The sequence below is a fragment of the Marmota monax genome, unplaced genomic scaffold, assembly GCF_021218885.2.
Source record: "Marmota monax isolate L192 unplaced genomic scaffold, Marmota_monax_Labrador192_F-V1.1 WCK01_AAM20220418_F8-fsc00201, whole genome shotgun sequence".
NCBI lineage: Eukaryota > Metazoa > Chordata > Mammalia > Rodentia > Sciuridae > Marmota > Marmota monax.
Genome location: NW_026695150.1, coordinates 703,082 through 721,576, shown reverse-complemented (window position 1 = coordinate 721,576; position 18,495 = coordinate 703,082). Strand labels below are relative to the sequence as shown.

The 18,495-nt window shown below is 33.5% G+C and overlaps 1 protein-coding gene across 6 annotated transcripts in view; it reads right to left on the bottom strand.

Annotated features, from left to right (window-relative positions):
- Positions 1 to 18,495, bottom strand: part of Relch (RAB11 binding and LisH domain, coiled-coil and HEAT repeat containing) — a 99,999-nt gene that overhangs the window by 39,791 nt on the left and 41,713 nt on the right. For all 6 annotated transcript variants that reach the window (XR_006848150.2, XM_046428188.2, XM_046428187.2 and 3 more), the window contains 5 exons: positions 15,444 to 15,556; positions 9,204 to 9,294; positions 6,349 to 6,420; positions 1,261 to 1,401; positions 508 to 672 (listed from right to left, as the gene is read on the bottom strand). Coding sequence is in view for 5 of the 6 variants with exons in the window: in XM_046428188.2 (XP_046284144.1) it covers positions 508 to 672; positions 1,261 to 1,401; positions 6,349 to 6,420; positions 9,204 to 9,294; positions 15,444 to 15,556 (582 nt within the window). In the remaining variant the exon portion in view is untranslated. The remainder of the gene's footprint in view (positions 1 to 507; positions 673 to 1,260; positions 1,402 to 6,348; positions 6,421 to 9,203; positions 9,295 to 15,443; positions 15,557 to 18,495) is intronic.

Genomic DNA, 18,495 nt, shown 5'->3' with positions numbered 1-18,495 from the left:
TCAAGAAGTTGCTATCATTTTTTTTTTTTCCTTCCCAACTTCAGTTCTCTTAATATGAGCAGAAAAAGCTCACTTTACAAAGAGAGGAAATGAATAACTGCAATAATTGGAATAATAAGCAGAGGCAAAGCAATATTGACATCATATAAACAAAAGCCATATAGATTCAGATTTTAGTTATCTCTGTATTCTGGAACTGGAAGCTGATGCTTTGTAAAATAATTTAGTTGTCAGAAGGTTAAGTAGAGCTAGCTTTCTGATTAATGTTTGTGAGTTACTTCCATAAAGGTGCTCTTTGAGCTGAGAAACAGAGACCATGCTGTTTTTTTCTCTTGTAGCTTTGGCAAAGCAAAACGACCTCAAATCTCTTTTGGGTCCAGTCTAAGAGAATCTTTAACTGGTAATGTATCAAAATATTCAACTAAGTGGCAATTATTAGTGCCCTAACATGGCTTACAACAGATCTTTTAAATTGTTATAAACTATATAAGCAAAGGAAGAACTTACCCTAAGAAGCTTTTCAATCTTGTTCAGTAGTGTAGGTATAAGATGAGACTGTAAATTTCCAAGTTCTGTAGTCCAGGCAGCATAAGCTGGTAAAAATACTTGATGTGTTGCACTAACTACTCTCTCTGAGGGATCGCCTAAGGCTGACAGCAACAATTCAAAACCCTGCCAAAGAAACAAACAAACAAACAAAAAAAAAAAAGGAGATTTTTTTAAAGAATAACTTTCTTGGAGCTGGAGTTGTGGCTCAGCGGTAGAGCTCTTGCCTAGCACGTGTGATGCCCTGGGTTCGATCCTCAGCACCACATAAAATAAAATAAAGATATTGTGTCCATCTATACAACTAAAAAATAAATAAATAATAAACTTTCCAAAAAGCTTAATAAAAATAAGAAATACAGATTTTAAGAAACTTGGAAAATGCTTTAAACAAGATAGAAAGCTATTCATAATATCACCCCCTCCCGATTTTTTTAAATGTTACATATCTATTGATGACCAAACCAAAAAGAAGGTATGGAAAACATGGCATACATGTTGCTGACTTCTCGACAAAGTGCTGACAGAGTATAAATGAATCACAGCAGTCTTTCCTCTGAGTTGCAAGATTGATAACAGTTATTCCCAACTGATTAAAGTTGACAAACCTATCATTCGTACTATAGATTAAGTATCTGAATCAGAGATTTGCAAAATTGTATTATTTGGAATTTTATAATGGGGTAAAAGAGGTTCATTATAAAAAACACATACTTGTTGATATTTGTCTGGATCATCAATGTATCCCATAATGATTCCAAGGCTTTTGATCACTGCTTCTCTTACTAAATCTGCTTTATCTTCCATTAACATCTGTTGCAACATTGAAAGAACCAAGGAGCTACGAATTTCTTTCTGAAAATAAACAAAATGTTTTTACTATTTATTTCCATTAAAACATAAAAGGAAGTAATAACAGACACTTATGTGTTTGAAATCTAGATAAAAAGACATTATTATTTTTCTGTATTTGCTTCAAATTTTTATTTTTCAAAGATAAAACACTGTAGATATATCCAAAATATTGTTCTCTCCCTGGTCCTTCTCTCTACCCTTTCTCTTTAGAGGTAAAAACACCTATCTTGAATTCAGCATTATCTTTCAGCATGTTTTTATACCTTTACTAAGTGTAAAAATCCTTCAAATCCTTACAGGACATTCTATCAGACATGTTTAACAAATCAACAAAGTCAACACTCTGTTGCAAATGGACCATGATTCTCTTACCACTATTTGTTCAATTCAGAGAAGAGTGCTGAGAATTATAACAGGAGACAACTACTCTGGAAATTGGAACATCTGCCTGAGATAGGATGAAGAAATACAAAATCCTGGCATTCTTATTATTTTGAAGAAGTAAAGAAAAAATTAAAATATAGAATAGCAATGCACTGCTACTTTAATATTTAATATAAGGTCAAACATAATGTCTTGATGTCACACAGGTTCTTTTTTTTCTTCTTTTGCAGTGCTGCACAGAGAACCCAGGGCCTCATGCATGCTGGGTAAACACTCTGCCACTGAGCTATACCACCAGCCCCCACACAAATATTTTTTTCCAGTTATATTAAGAAATCTTTTAGGGTAATTAATGGCTGAGGTTAAGATACAGAGTTATCAAAATTCAAATGCGTGCCCCGCCCACCCTACTTTGGACTATTATTACAATTTGGTTGATTCATAAAATTCTTTAAACCTAAACTAATGTAGATCAGTTCTGCGTGTAACAGAATAAAACAAGATTAAAGGTGGAGGAGGTGACAATTTTCATACATTTATAGCTTGATGAGGTATGCAGACCAGTGCTTGACATTTTTTTAAAGGTTTGGTTTTTGTTTTGAATTTTTAGAAACAAGAGTAAATTTTAGTAAATTTTGAACACTTTTAGAAAATGCCTTTTAGCACAATCTTTGAATTTACCTTTTAGGCTAAAAACTGCCCTAAAAACAATGCAAAGGATCTCAAAGGGATTCTTGGTTGGCGTTAGCACAAGGCAAGAAAGGGAGGTAAGCAAACTTCAGTTTTACATTGATCTGGGCTGCAGTCAATAATGATTATAAGTTTTAGTATGCTATAGGGACCCTCGTCTAGGGGACAGATCAGTAGGATTACTCTATTTAAGGCATGATTGCACCAAGGAACTTCTGTAGTTTTTGCTCCAGTACAAGATCCAGTGAGGAAATATTATGTCTATTAAGACCGCTAAGTATTCCAGTATCAAGAGTGGAACAGTTTACTTACCCTTTACAAAAAAAGTGATGCTCATGTGATCTGGAACAATACATAATAGGGTATTCCAACTCATCTAAGCATTTGTATGTTCCTATTGTTATTATCCCAACAATAAGATACCAGTTTTCTCCCATTAAATGAAGGATAAAAAAAAAAATCCATCATTCCTGTCTCTGGTGAAGGTATGAGAAATGAAGAACTCCAATGTATTATTAATAGGATTATAAATCCATGCTATTTTGGTTAGGATAAATATGAAACTGTCACAAATAAAAAATGCAAATGATGGAAGAAGCAAGAGGCAGAGATAACTAGCAATATAAGTAATTTTTAAAATGCACAGAGACCTGGCTGTGAAGGCACACACCTATAATCCCAGTTACTCTGGAGGCTTAGTCAGGAGGACTGCAAGTCTGAGGCCAGCCTCAGCCACTCAGTGAGACCCTACCTCAAAATGAAAAATAAAAGGGGCTCAGTGTTAAAGCACTCCTGGGTCAGATCCTCATAACCAAAAAAAAAAACCCCAAAACAAGCAAAAAAGCAAAACAAAAAGCAAAATCCCCAAAAAACAACCCAGAAATTTCGAGTAAATGCAACTAAATAGCCCATGCACTAGTGTATAATTCTTGTAGCCTTTTAAAAGAACAATCTTACAAAAATGTCCCTATAAAGCAGGGGTTGTCAAACTTTTTATAAAAGGCCAGATTGTATATACTTTTGGTTTTTGAGAATATAAAAAGATCTCTGTTGTAACTATTCAACTTTGCAGTTGTAGTAAGAAATAAACTTGGATATGACAGCTGCTGGCTGCAACATGTCCTCTCACTGATCACTAGGGTTGATTTGGCTAATCTGGTTGACTAGGCAGGAGTCTCCTTCCTCCCTTACTACGATGTGCACCCTTCCCAAAGCGGGGTGCTCCATCAGAGAAGATGACTTTCCCTGATAGAATAGGACAATTTCCCCCCCCCCCCACCTTAATGGCTGCAAAACGTTTGTTAGAAATTGCATTGTGATAGATCAAAGAGAGAGGAGTAGAACTGGACAGGGAAAAACACCCAGATCTCAATGTTCTCAATTACTTCATAGCCACAGCATGTATACCATAGCTCAATGTCCTCTTCACATTTCAAAATGGTTATACAAATGTTGGAGGCAGGGGTGATGGCTGAGGTCCCAAAGGCCAGTAGGGCAGAAGAGGTGGCCCATGGCCCAGGAATGATGATAAATAGTCATATATGGAGTAGAGCATGTAGGCCCACTCTGGGAAAGGAGCTGTGGGGTGAGAGCTGGGGGTTGTGTCTTCTTGTAGCCATACAGAACTGGAATCTGGAGGGGGACTCAATTTGCTTCTGTAGATTCTCCATTTCTTCACTTTTCTGTTGCAGCTCCCTAATTCCTCAATAGTCAACTCCAGTTTCTGTTCTGCCTCCGACAGCTGCCTCTGGGATTCCATCTGCTCATGTTCCTTAATTTTCAGCTTCCTGCTCCTTCTTCCTATCCAGTGAGGCATTTTCCTCCAGGACTAGCCCTTCCTCATAATTCTCTCTCCCTTCAGAGGTAAGATCTTCATCTAGAGACAATGGGGCCCAGGGGGTTTCAGGCCTAAAAAGTGAAAAGGGAGCCCAACTGGCTTCTCCTTTGAATATGGCAGCTCATGAGACCAGCAGTCCAGGGGTCTGAACATGTGGGTGTGAATATTCTCAGTGACTAAGCCTGGAAAGCTTGTGTTCCTGGGCACTGAAGTGTGTAGGATTGGCTTGCCTGCCACACCAGAAGAGGACCTTTGTTTGGTACTAAGTATGTAAGTAACTGTAGTGCTCCTCTGCTTGAACTTCCAATCAAACTCTCAAGAAAGCAACCAAAGATGGATACATAAAGAAATGGGTGTGGCTGTGTTCCAAGAAAACTTTACTTATAAAACAAGCAATGGGCTAGATTTGGTATACAGGCTACAGTGTCTCAAGTATTTAAATTAAAATAATTGTGATGCCACCTTGTTCCCTTTTAAAGGAACAAGGACCTATGGGAAGGCATACGAGTCCAGTAAATCCAATAAAAGCATAACAGTCCAGTGGTTCTCAATATTTTTGGTGGCAGAAAGCATTTATTTATTTAAAATTAGTAAGAACCTCTGGTAGCTTTTGTTTGGGTGGGTAATATTCATTTAGTTACCATGCTTAGAAATTAAAACTAAAAGATTTTAATATATCAATTAATTTAAAAAGTAAGAACTCATTAAATGAATAAATAGTAAATAATATTTTCATTAAAATGACAGTTTATAAAACAACACAAAACAAAAATCAGTGAGAAGAATGTTTTATATATTATCCCAAGCTTCTTTCATGTCTGATTAAGGACAGTTCTCTTATTTGCTCTGCACTCTGTTTGTTGTGATACATTGTTTTGGTTGAAGTATTTAAAGAAAAGATGACCTCACAGAAGGTGTCATTAAAAAGGAAGAGAAGTATATTACTAGGCTTTTCAGATAAAAATGTCTCCATGATAACAAACACTTTTTTATGCATTAAATTCCATTGTCAATCTGATTTTTATTGTCTCTACACTTTTCATTGTTTATTTGGGAAAAAATTGGACCATAACATTATGCAGACTTTAAAAATACTGACACATTTAATTATATAACCAAAAAAATTCCACAATCTCATCAAAGAGTCTATATATATTTAGAAGTTGTCAAGCTCACAGTGGCAGACACAAGTTTTCTAAAATTCTAGAACTCATCTAAAAGCTCCAATTTCATCATTTGTAACAAATGTTATCTGACTGTTTTCCTTGAAGTGACAGGCTCACTTCACAAAAACGAAAATATCTGCCACGTACCTAAGTCTGAATAGCTACAACTTAACTGTCAGTGGTTCCACCAAAAAAAAAAAAAAAATTGGTGACCTATGGGAAAAAGGGGTTAGTTGAATTCACAGCCCAAACAACTTCACAAGTACTTTTCTGGAAACAGCCATTAGATTTCAGTACACAGTAAATGGGTTTTCTACAAATACCCTGTATTTGTCTTATAGAGTATTAAAGAGGAAAGGTTCAAAATTTAGTAAAAATAATTTTACTGATTGAGCAGCTCCCTTTTAAGTGAAATTGGCTAATTGTGCCAAAGTATGGCTGTGAATCATTATTAGTACACATTTGGGGGAGCGGTGTTTTGATAGTGCTGATGCATGAACATTTTTTGCCCAATACTGCTTTGGTACCAACAATATAAACGTCAACATGTGATAAAAATTTTTAAGAAAAGTTTTATTATGATGAAAATAGTTTCATTTCATGATCCTCTCTGAAAGGATCAGGTATCCAGGTTTCCCAGTCCACTCTGGTAATACAGTTTAATATATTTATACTCATGCAAAACCAGCAGTAATATACCTATCTGTCCACCACACAATATTAATATGAGCTTTTCCATTTTTTTTCCTTCTCTTTTTAAGACAGCATGCCTAAAAGAATTTAGATTAAAATGTATAAGACACTTGAAAGTATATTTCTCTATTATTATAAAAGAAAAGACTTTTTAAAAAAAACAGTGACAATTCTTACAGGAAGGTAAGGTGCCAATGCTCCACAGGATTCCGCCACAAGTAGTCGTCTTTCTGGGTATTTGTGATTAATCTAGAGCAAAAAATAAATAAATCAAGCATAAATAACATACCCTCTCTTCTTCCAACAGAGAATTACTTTTCACCACAAATCCTGTTAAGAACGCAATCAAGCTTCTTCCTTTTCCACTTCTGGGAATCCCTGTGTGGCTATACCTGGATCAGGAATAAGGGAATCAAGGAGAGCCTAAACATGAGGTCACAGGGGTCATCTGTTAAAGAAAAAAGGGAAAACCAAAGATGAAAATTTGGCAAGGTGTCTAGAAATTATGTGTTTCCCTAAGACTAGACTTCCCTTAGGATGTCAGGAGAAATCAGAACCTTTCTCTAGCAACAGCATCACAGTTTTTTAATTTGCAAAATCCAGCTTCTGGATCATATAGATATGGTCCATAATATATGCCAGTCTTTTTAGCTAAAGAGTTAGGACATAAGTTAATCAATGATTTAACCAGATGGACTAGAACCATGATTTTCTTTTTAAAGGAAGAAGACTTTATTTTTTGTTTGCATATGCAAACTGATGCAGTTTTGCTATCGTTATGACTACACTGAACCATAACAAAAAATAACAAAAGAAAGGACACATACTGGGTTTTGTTCCCGTATGTCTTCTTCATAGAATATAAATCTTTCTTTGACTGGAAAAGAAGTATATCTGTTCTCATATTCCCATATGAAAAGGTGACATAATTCAATAATGTATTGGATGCCTAAAATTAAGAAAAGAAATTATATAGTAATCTACTGGGCAACAAACTTGAGGTAGATGGCTAGACAGATCCCTGATATCCATGTTTATTCATGTTACAGAAGAGGTGGTGGTAGAGATGTTTATAACTGACATCTCTAAATTAAATTTAATCCAGATACAGTTACCTCAAAAACAAGAATGCTTTGAATGTCAGAATATGGTACATATAAAGTTTCATTTTGTTTTTCTTTTGTCTCCAAGTTAAATGAACATACGAAAATCAATTGTAATTTACATATTAGAAATGAACAAACTGAAAATAGAATTAAGAAAATAATCCATTTTATAATAGTAACAAAAATAATAAAATACTTAGGAATAAATTTAAAAAAGAACTACATTTTGAAAACTACAAGCCATTATTGAAAGAAAATTTAAAAGACCCAAATAAATAAAAAAGTTACCTTAATTCACAGGCTAGAAGACTTACTAGAATGGAAATACTTTCCAGATTAATTTATAGATTCAATGAGTTTCTTATAAAAGTTCCAGCTAGGCTCTTTGTAAAAATCTACAAGTTAATCCTAACATTCATATGGAATTCTAAGGAAACCATAAAATAGTCCTCACTGAGAACCAAATTCAGGGGTCAATGTTTGTTTTAGGGTAATAAAAGTATTTTAAAATTGACTGTGGTGGTGAATATATAACTGCGAATATACAAAAACCACTAATTTGTATACTTTAAATGGGCTAGCTATATGTTATTAGAATTAACTTTAAAAAACTGTGTTGGGCTGGGGATGTGGCTCAAGTGGTAGCGCGCTCGCTTGACTTTCGCGGGGCACTGGGTTCGATCCTCACCACCACATAAAAATAAAATAAAGATGTTATCTCCACTGAAAACTAAAAAATAAATATTGAAAAATTCTCTCTCTCTCTCTCTCAAAAAAACAATAAAAAACTGTTAAAATGTACATATTTATAACTGTATATATAATTATAAATTCAAAGTTGCATATATTATATATCCAAGTTAATTTTGACTTTGATTAGACCTCAGCCTATATTAGTATTCACTATAATATATAGATGTATGACACTGTTAGAGGTAATTATTGCTATATGTTTTGTTCACTTAACATACTAAACCTAGTGGATCCACCATATTTAATGGGGGGGAAAAATGACCAAAGAAATTAGGAGTAGAGCTCTAAATGACTACATACATTAGTGATATTCCAGAGATCATTATTTTTCTTAAGAAACTCACTATACTATTGTAAACAAGGCCATAAAATCTGTCTCCATAAATGAGAAATCTATCTTTTTTTAAGGTGGAAAAATAAGGTGCTTAATGATCTAAACATCATCTAAAAAGTCAGTAATTCCAGGTTCTAAAGTGGAATGGAAATGCCAAAATTCAATACAAAATTAAAGTACCGCTAATAAAATGAGTTAAATTATAAATACACAAACCTCCCATATAAAAGGTCTACTCTTTATACAAATGTATCTATATTATATACAAGTATACAGTATATACAAGATACATTTCTATTTACACACACACACACACACACACACACACATTTACTTTTTGTTTGTCCTTGAATGCATCAAGCATATTCCCATCTCAGGCCCTTTGTACTTCTTTCATCTTACTTCATTCAGATTCTTGCTTAACCATCACTTTCTCAGAGATCCCTTCTCTTACCGTCCATTCTAGGAAAGCATTTTTCATGTTTATCTAACCCTTCTTCTGCTTTATCATTCTTCATGGTATATTCACTACAAGATAGCATATTATTTGTTAACTCTAATCTCCCACTAGGATGTCTCTTCTGTTCACCACTATATCCCTAGTCACTACACAAATACTTAGCACTGAAATTAGTGTTTCATAAGTATTTGTTGAATGAGTGCATAAAGGAAAATATTCCAAAGCATCCTTTAGCAATTGTAAATCACTATGTTGAGATATAGAAATAGCTGCATAATTTACATTCCATAAATTTCCTAATGGCATTTAAAAACAATATAAACCTTTATAATAAATTCAAATATAACAGCTAAGGCAAAATCTAGTATAGTTAATTTACCTGCTCCCAACACTGTGGTAAAAGTTCAGCCTCTACACGTGTTGGTCCAACATGACGTGCAAATGCCACACAACCTGTCAGTATCATTTGCCTGAAAAATAGTACAAAACAAAAACAATAACAAAACCAACAACCTTGTATTTACATTAGAAAACACAAACAGGACCAAGAATTAAAAAGAGTTACTCCTAAGCACTGTTCATTGCTGTTTTTCAATACACATCAATTTGAATTAAGTACAAAATGATCCACCAAATCTTTGTTGTATACTGAAACAGCTACTCATTTACCACAATGCCTGCAACCCACCCCTCCACCTCCAGTGGTGGAGACTAAACTCAGGGCCTTCAAACACCAGTGAGCTACACTTGCAGCCTAATCCTTGTTACTTTTATCTACATGCTTCTCCTTAATACTTATAATACCTGATGTGTCTATTTCTCTCTATATATATATGCTTTTTAAACTTTTTTATTCCCTTTCACTTTAGGAGGGTAAATAAATTGAAGTGAATAGAAAGAAAATGTGACAAGAAAATTTCAAGCTACTTTAGATGCCTACTCCTTCATGAAAATTTCCTAATATATGACCAATATTTCCCCCACTATATATATGTAATGTATGTTCCAGAAATATTTGATAATTTAATCAATTTTCTTTTTCTTTTCTTTCTTTCTTTCTTTTTTTTTTTTGGTACAAAGGATTGAAATCAAGGTGCTTAACCACCAAGCCACATCTCCAGCCTTTTAAAAATGTTTTGAGACAGGGTCTCATTAAAGTGGCTGAGGCTGGCTTTGAACTCACTATCTTCTTGCCTCAGCCTTCTGGGTCGCTGGGATTATAAGTGTGCCACCCCACGTGGCTGTAATCAATTTTCTTAGGATTTAAGTATGTTGAATACTTATTAGAGACTTCAAATCATCATATCATAAATACACATAAATTTCAATAGGAAAAAACATTAGGTCCTTCAAAACAAACTTCTTAGCAAAGTTAACATTCAACATTCTAGAAAATATTTTAGTTTTGAAATATAGTTAAAATAGAAGAGGTCAGATGGCCTACAGATCACTAATAGCACTAGAAGAAAATAGCCCCCTATGACAAAGAAAACCAAGATTGCATGATTAGTAAATAACACAGGTAGAAGAAATATGGCATCAGTTATGGTTGTTAAAAAAGAATTGGCAAGGGGCTGGGGTTGTATCTCAGTGGTAGTGTACTTGCCTAGCACGTGTAAGGCACTGGGTTCGATCCTCAGCACCATGTAAAAATAAGTACATAAGATAAAGGTATAAAAAATAAAATAAAATAAAGATAAAAAAACAAGAATTGGCAAAAGCATATTTAATATAAAAATTTTTCTTAGGATACTATCAAAGAAGCCTAAGTCATTAAAGAAAAATAACAACAAATCATGTCAAATATACTATGCTATCTTATATTTTTTGCTTTGTTCATTTGTTATTTGTTTTAGAGAGGTTATTGTTAATTTATTAGTTAGTCTATTTTAGTAAACAGTCATATATTTCTGAAAGGTGAAAGCAGATAAAGAATGGAAATCAGTGCTTAATTCCTGATGTAGCTTAACCTGAAATAAAGCTAGTAGTACTTTTGGCCACCAGGTGGCACCTATATATTTTACATGCAAAGTCTAAAAATGGATTCTAAAGACTTGGGTTTTTGCCTTGAAAATCTAGGAATAAAAACGTAATATATGTATTTCATTACATATATACATAATTACATATATACATCATTATGTCCTTGCATTAAGACAAACTATTTACTGGGGTTGTAGCTCAGTGGTAGAGCTTTGCCTAGCATGTGTGAGGCACTGGGTTTGATTCTCAGCACCTCATAAAAATAAATAAAGGTCCACCAACAACTAAGAAAATATTAGGAAAAAAAAAGACAAACTATTTGCCCTGTTAAAGTTTTTATAGTTGTCCTACATACGGGATGGTAGGGCATAATGGGCTCAGTTACCAAGCTAGAGAATGATATTTTTCAAGGAAAAAATAAAATTCTAATTTTCCTATACAGTACCACCAAACTGTTCTTAGAAAAATTTCAGATCACAATGACTGACACTAATATGGTGATTTAATTTATCTTATTCTTACTTGACTAGCATGTGAAGGCTGCTGGTATAAATTACACTTGACCCTCTCCACTTGCTCTCACATATTTTAAGAGCAGGAGAGATAGCTACTATAAGAGCCCTTCAATAGACGAATGGATAAAAAAAATGTGGCATTTATACACAATGGAGTATTACTCTGCATTAAAAAATGACAAAATCATAGAATTTGCAGGGAAATGGATGGCATTAGAGCAGATTATGCTAAGTGAAGCTAGCCAATCCCTAAAAAACAAATGCCAAATGTCTTTTTGATATAAGGAGAGTAACTAAGATCAGAGTAGGGACGAAGAGCAGGAGAAGAAGATTAACATTTAACAGGGATGAGAGGTGGGAGGGAAAGGGAGAGAGAAGGGAAATTGCATGGAAATGGAAGGAGACCCTCAGGGTTATACAGTGGAGGGGGTAGAGAGAGAGGAAGGGAGGGGAGGGGAGAGGTGGGGAGGGGGGCATGGTGGAGGATGGGAAAGGTAGCTGAGCACAACAGACACTAGTATGGCAATATGTAAATCAATGGATGTGTAACTGATGTGATTCTGCAATCTGTGTATGGGGTGAAGGTGGGAGTTCATAACCCACTTGAATCAAAGTGTGGAATATGATATGTCAAGAAATTTGTAAAGTTTTGAACAACCAACAATAAAAAGTTTAAAAAAAAAAAAAAGAGTTTCAAAGTCAACAAGACTGTTTCTGTACTCGCTGTTGAAGAGTTCCTTGTATTTTAAATTTTGAGCTTGATTTGTCTCATGGTTCACTTATTCATGATTCTCTCAAATTCTCAGAAGACATAAAAATTTTAAGTCCAAAAACCTAGTCTTAAAGGTGCATAAACCTACGAAATGATACAATTTGTTTATTATTATAAGCAAAAAAGCATTTTTTTCTCTTTAAGAGGGCTGGGGTTATGGCTCAGCGGTAGATGCTTGCCTAGCGTGTGCAAGGGCCTGGGTTCGATCCTCAGCACCACATAAAAATAAATAAATAAAACAAAGGTGTTGTGTCCAACCATAATTAAAAAAATATTTGTGCAAGCCCTCATTTGCACAACTTTCCTTAATATTTAAAGGTTTTTACTCTCTGAAGTAGATATCTATTGTTGCTTGATCAAAACTCATGTCTTTTTATTCTGATGAATCATTGTGATCTGTGCCCTTCCCTCTCACTAGCTTAAGGATAACTCATCACTCAGACCTGTCTTTCCATATGAGCAAATGGTCTCAAGAATAATCAAAACAAAACACTATCCTTCTAGACACAATGTAAATGATTTATGGATAACCCTATGACACAGAATTCATGTTATTTCTTATAAAGCATAACTATTATGATCATGTTCTACCAGGTTCATCTGTGAGATACCTAGGAGAAATCGAGCATAAAAAATGAAGGCAAAGAAATATTCAAATTAGAAGTCCATAGGTAATTAATACAAAAGTGTACAAATTCAAAATGAGAATTAGAATAAGAATGAAAACACTGTAGAGCCTTGTGAATGGAACAAGTGTTTCCTCTGTTAATTAAAAAAAATACAAGAAATGTTTACTGTTAATTTACATGTACCTTCAAACTTCATTCATAATTAAAGAGGAACTAAGATCTCACTGTTGAGGTAGTGACTGCAGACATATTTCAGAGGATTAACAAACTTGCTCATTTTAAAACAGAAAGACTTGGATAAAATATATGGTGGTTAAGTTTGTGAAAATGTCATTATAAGGGAAAATTTTAAATGGCTGTACAGAAGTTTATGAAGGAAAATTTAAGCTTTATGCATGCATTTTTATAAACTTCTATTGGATGAAGCAGTAGTTCATGTCAACATGCTTTCAAGGCTATTAATCCATTGATATAATATGAACTCATGCCTTGTAAAGGCAGTTTTTCAAAACATTTTACAGAAAAATAAGGCATAATATCTTAGGAACATATACATTACATTTTGTCCATCATCATGAATAAATAGCAAGTGTTGAAGAGTTCCTGGAAATTACTAAAACCATGGACATTTGGGCAAACAATTCTTCAACCCTTCAAGTGGCCAGTGGATATAGCGGTATACCAATAATTTGAAATTTATGATTTACAACACGGATTCAATTTTCAGTAATGTCCAATCTATTAATTTGTCTTCAATGTAAATTTGAAAATATTGTATATTTTTTCTCCTTGTTATCTTCTCTTATTCTTTAAACAGTCTTTTCCATCTAAGTTTACATAACAACAATGAGCTCTTGCCTCTAGAGTTTTAGGATTCCAAATAATGTTTCTTTTTTGTAATCAATTTTCAGGAAATACTTTTAATCTGAATTTTTAGAAGAATTGCTATTTTCATTATATAGAACTTTATAGGGCTCATGTCAATTCTGTTTACTAATCTTTAAAAGAAATTGATCCAGCTCCAGTTTATTTTGAAAGGGAGGGAGAGAGTATGACTAACAGCTTTACTCCCAAGATAGCTCAGGTACATGAAACAAGATAATTTAATTTGGTTCTGCAGAATCTAGGTTTGATTTTCTCTTTTCTCAATATCTGTATTTCTTGACAAGGATGGGAATTTATATTGTAAAAGATGAGACAATCTGGAGCTTTTATTCAACCAAATATAATGTATGAATAATTAACATCTGCTGTGTACTTCTAGGGCAATTTCTGGTCTTTACCTGGCTTTTAGGGTTTTGCAAAAGACCATATATTCAAGGATGAAAGGCACCCTCTGTCCATTTCCTTATATTTCATGTTTATTGGAAATATTAATCTGATTAGATAAAGAGGTCTGGACAATAAAGGAAGGTAGAAGTAACAGGCTGCCTTACATAAAAGAACAAATGACTGAGGCCCTTCTACCTTTCACTCAAATAAAAAATACTTTCATCAAAGTAAAAACTAAGGATCTTAGATTGGTCTCCTTAATCCAGCCTCACTCAGTGATACTAGAGTAACAGAAAAATTTCTCAGATCCTTTAAATGGTTGTCTGTTAAACTTTTTTCTCACAAATGCTTAGTATTTATATCTTAGTTTTTAAAAATACATTTTCATGTCTTCCTAGCAAATTCCAAACTGGAAACAAAATAAAGAAATGTCAACCTTAAACCCAAAACAAAAGCAAAACTTGCTTTCCGTTGAGAGCATTTCCTTATGGGGTAAATCATAAGAAGTAGCTTAGAATCTATAAAGGTTTTATTGCTTGCTTTTATAGGTCTTAGTACTCATTAAAAAAAGTGCCAAGAACATATGTAGGCAGATAAAGTCAGGCTTCTTTGAAAATCTCTTTCCTGGAGGAAGGTTAGTTTTCTATCTGTGGAACATTACAATGCCTGAGAGATCATTGGGTATGTCCAATTTTATGCTATGTCACCTAACTATGGTTTGTTGCATTTGGAGGGGAAAAAAGAACAGTAGTTTTCTGGGCAATATGCAACTTATCTATACCACTTGTAAAGCCCCTATTAAGACCCTCATGCCTGTTTGCTCCCTTTTCCTTATACTGAGGGTTTAGAGTAATCTAATCACTAACTAGTAGGAAACTTTACTAGAAAACAGCAAAGTGTTTTAGTAGAAGACAGAATTTTCAGATAAAAAATTTAAATATCCTGCAGTGTTTCAAGGGAAAATATTTATATGTTTAAAATAAAATAAAATTACACTAAAATTTAGGACAATTTCAATGTGAATTAGTCCTCAAAAATACAAGATAATTTAGATAATATCCATCAGAACCTGTACCTGTCTAGTGACTTTCAGAAACTTTAACTTTAAAAAGTTATTTTTGCTTTAGGTTTTATTTATTATATGTAGGATAAATTTCTCAGAGAATTCTGCATTATCTTTTTGTTTGTTGTCATGAATTCCAGATTTCCTTAAAAAAGAAAATGGGAAGGGAAGGTAACTTGATATAGGACATTATACTTTGAAATGCATTTTTTAGAATTTGAAACTATCAATGAGTGATACCAGGATAGTGAAAGCTCCAATGCCACTAGAACAGATAGAGGGAAGGAAAAAAGGCATTTAGATTACAATGCCCATCTTGTTGACAAATTAGAAAAGTGAATAGATCAATACTGTATTTATTTCCCAAAGAAGTAATCACACCCACCTTTGCTCATCATCTGGTCTCTTGATCAAATTGAAAAGTATGTGGAGAAGCTGATCTCTCTCTTTAGGCTCAGGATGTAGACATGCTGTGCACAATATGAGGGGGATCAACTCCTGAAGAAATACGAAGGTGGAAAATTTCAAAATGAAAATACACTGCAAAATGTTCTTAAATGGATGTTTAAACATCAACATAAAAAAGAGTAAATTTTAATTTTCTAAGTTTGATAATTTGAAACACTGAAAACATTAAAACATAACTTATGCTGGTTTTGGAAAGCATAAATAATAATGTAATAAAGTTACATAAGAGTCAACTAACCTTGTTATTTTATCCAGTAATTCCCAAGGTTCCACTAGTTCTTTACACTAAATAACTTTCCATCATTTGACAAGCAGATATAGTAATTTTAATTGTGAAACTGTTTTTAAGTGAAACTTGCAGAAATTCACTATATTTCAAAATTTAAAAAGATAACAGAAAATAAAAACAACCCTCCCTGCATCCACAAATATAATGTATCTTCCTTAGGATTAAATAGAATCTAACAATTTTAAACCCTTCACATCTAATCCAATGGCTAATTATAAACATCATTTCTGAGTTGGAGGGGTAGCTGGCTCAGGGGCAGAGTGCTTGCCTAGCATGCTAGAGGCTCTGGTTCCATACCTAGCACAGGAAAAAACAAAAATCAAAACAAAACACCTACACAGGTTGTTAAATCTTCTCAGCACTTAATAACACAGAATATCAGTAGAAATAAGTTAAACTATAAATTTTTAAACATATTTTGTACATTGTACCATATGTTCAACATGCAGAGGTAAATTCAACATTTTGTAAGAATGTAATAGCCAAAAGTTTACTTCTCTCTTTCACACAAATATTTGAAACTAAGGTTATTTCACATTTTAATCAAATTAAGATAAAATTCTGAACACTGAATACGTTAAAGTGTATTAATACTTTTAATTTTGGAGTGGATTTTCAAATCTAATGGGAATAAAAGTCCAAAAGTGATACAATATTTTTGGAAACAAATACTCTAAAAATAATACTTTGAAGCTATTTTAAAGTAAACACTATAATGTACTAAGGAGAGAATGATATAAACCCAAGAAAAATATGATAAAAGTTTATACTTTAAGAAGTATTTCCTCATTTTGAAGATGCTTGCTTAGATAGATGATATAATTTTTCAAGTTGATTATTAATCCTAAAGGCATGACTACAAGGCCCTTTCCATTATTTCTGAAGCCTTTATATATTATGTTATAACTATATGGTTTAAATCTTAAATTTATGGTACAAAAGAGGAGATACATGAGTAGTAGAAGAAATTGAAAACTATTGTTTTGTCATTTTCAATCTTCCTATTTGTAAGCCTTTGTAGGTTCCAGATTACAAAGTAACTGAAAAGGGAAAAACAAAATAGGGAAAATAATTTTGGACTGAAATGAGGAAGAGTATATGGATATGTTAAAACTAATATTTTTGCTGGGTGTGGGGGTGCGCACCTGCAATCCCAGTGGCTTGGAGGCTGAGGCAAGAGGATCACAAGTCCAAAGCCAGCCTCACCAACTAGTAAGGCCCTAAGCAACTCAGCAAGACCCTGTCTGTAAATAAAATATAAAAAGGGCTAGGATGTGGCTCAGTGGTTAAATGCTCCCTGGGTTCAATTCCCAGTACCAACCAACCAACCAACCAACAAACACCCCACAAGCAACAACCACCACCACTTGATATTTTCACTAGACACTTAATGTGATGCTTGCTGGATTAGTCCTGATATTGTAGGGTAAAATAAAACTTTTATAACATATTAAATATTTTGTCTGATTTGTAAGTTTAACAAAATTAGGGTTAAGACCATTAATACCAAGGACTATTCTTAGTTGATTCCATTTAGGCTGCTGAACCCAATGTCACTAATGAGAGAACTAACACAAAGTATTAAAAGGGTGTGGTTAGAGTATTAACCTTAAGGATGAAAAGGAGTTATTCTGGAAGCACCAACTAAAGGAGAAATTATTCTGATGCCTGAAAACCAAAAGGGATGTAAAAGTTTTACTTATATTTACTCTTCATGTCAGATCTTTCTCTCCTGATAATTTACTTGTTTCCTCCTAATCTCTCTACTTTATTATCCCTACATGTATACTTAAAATATTTTTTTCATTCTCCCCTAGTTCATTATTCTTTAAAGGTAAAATTATAAATAAAAGATATTTACTATAATTGCACATACACAGTTTAAAACATGTAGTAGTAGTGTTTTAGCTTTATCTAAAAAATAAGCATAACAAAATAATTTTGTTGTTGTTTATTCTGTACGTCTTATATTTTATTTTATCATGAGGCTCAGTAATCCTTAATCAAAAGGAAGGTTTAGTGTCCTGTGTTAATACCGACAATCTTGTAACTGGAATATGGCTACACGTGTGCAAAATTGAGATCACTGGCCCAGGAACTAGAAGAGCTTCTGTCTTGGTACACTACTTAGAACCTGAGAATGTAAGGAAATGCAAAAACTTCTTATTTTCCTCAAGTGAAACATGTAGGAATTAAGATTAGTGTAGAAATGAAAAATATTTCAAACACATGCAGCAATTTTCTTAATCTATTGCTGTTAATTTTTCCTTATGAAATTAAAGTTGGCCTCAAAAAGCTGCCTCAACACAGCACTTACCAAAGCCCTTCTCAACAATCCATTTTTATCATTTTCACTCTATTTATAAATTTATGGACTTGAATCAATCCGTTTCCTTTGGTTTCGTCTCTCCATTAGAAACAATCTATCGTCTTTTAAAAAATATTTTTAATATTTATTTTTTTAGTTGTAGTTGGACACAATATTTTTATTTTATTTTTATGTGGTACTGAGGATCGAACCCAGGGCCTCATATGTGCTAGCCAAGCAATCTACTGCTGAGCCACGATATTTATTTATTTATTTATATGTGGTGCTGACGATTGAACCCAATGCCTCACACATGTAAGGCAAGTGCTCTACCACTGAGCTACGTCCCAGCTCCCTCTATCATCTTTTAAA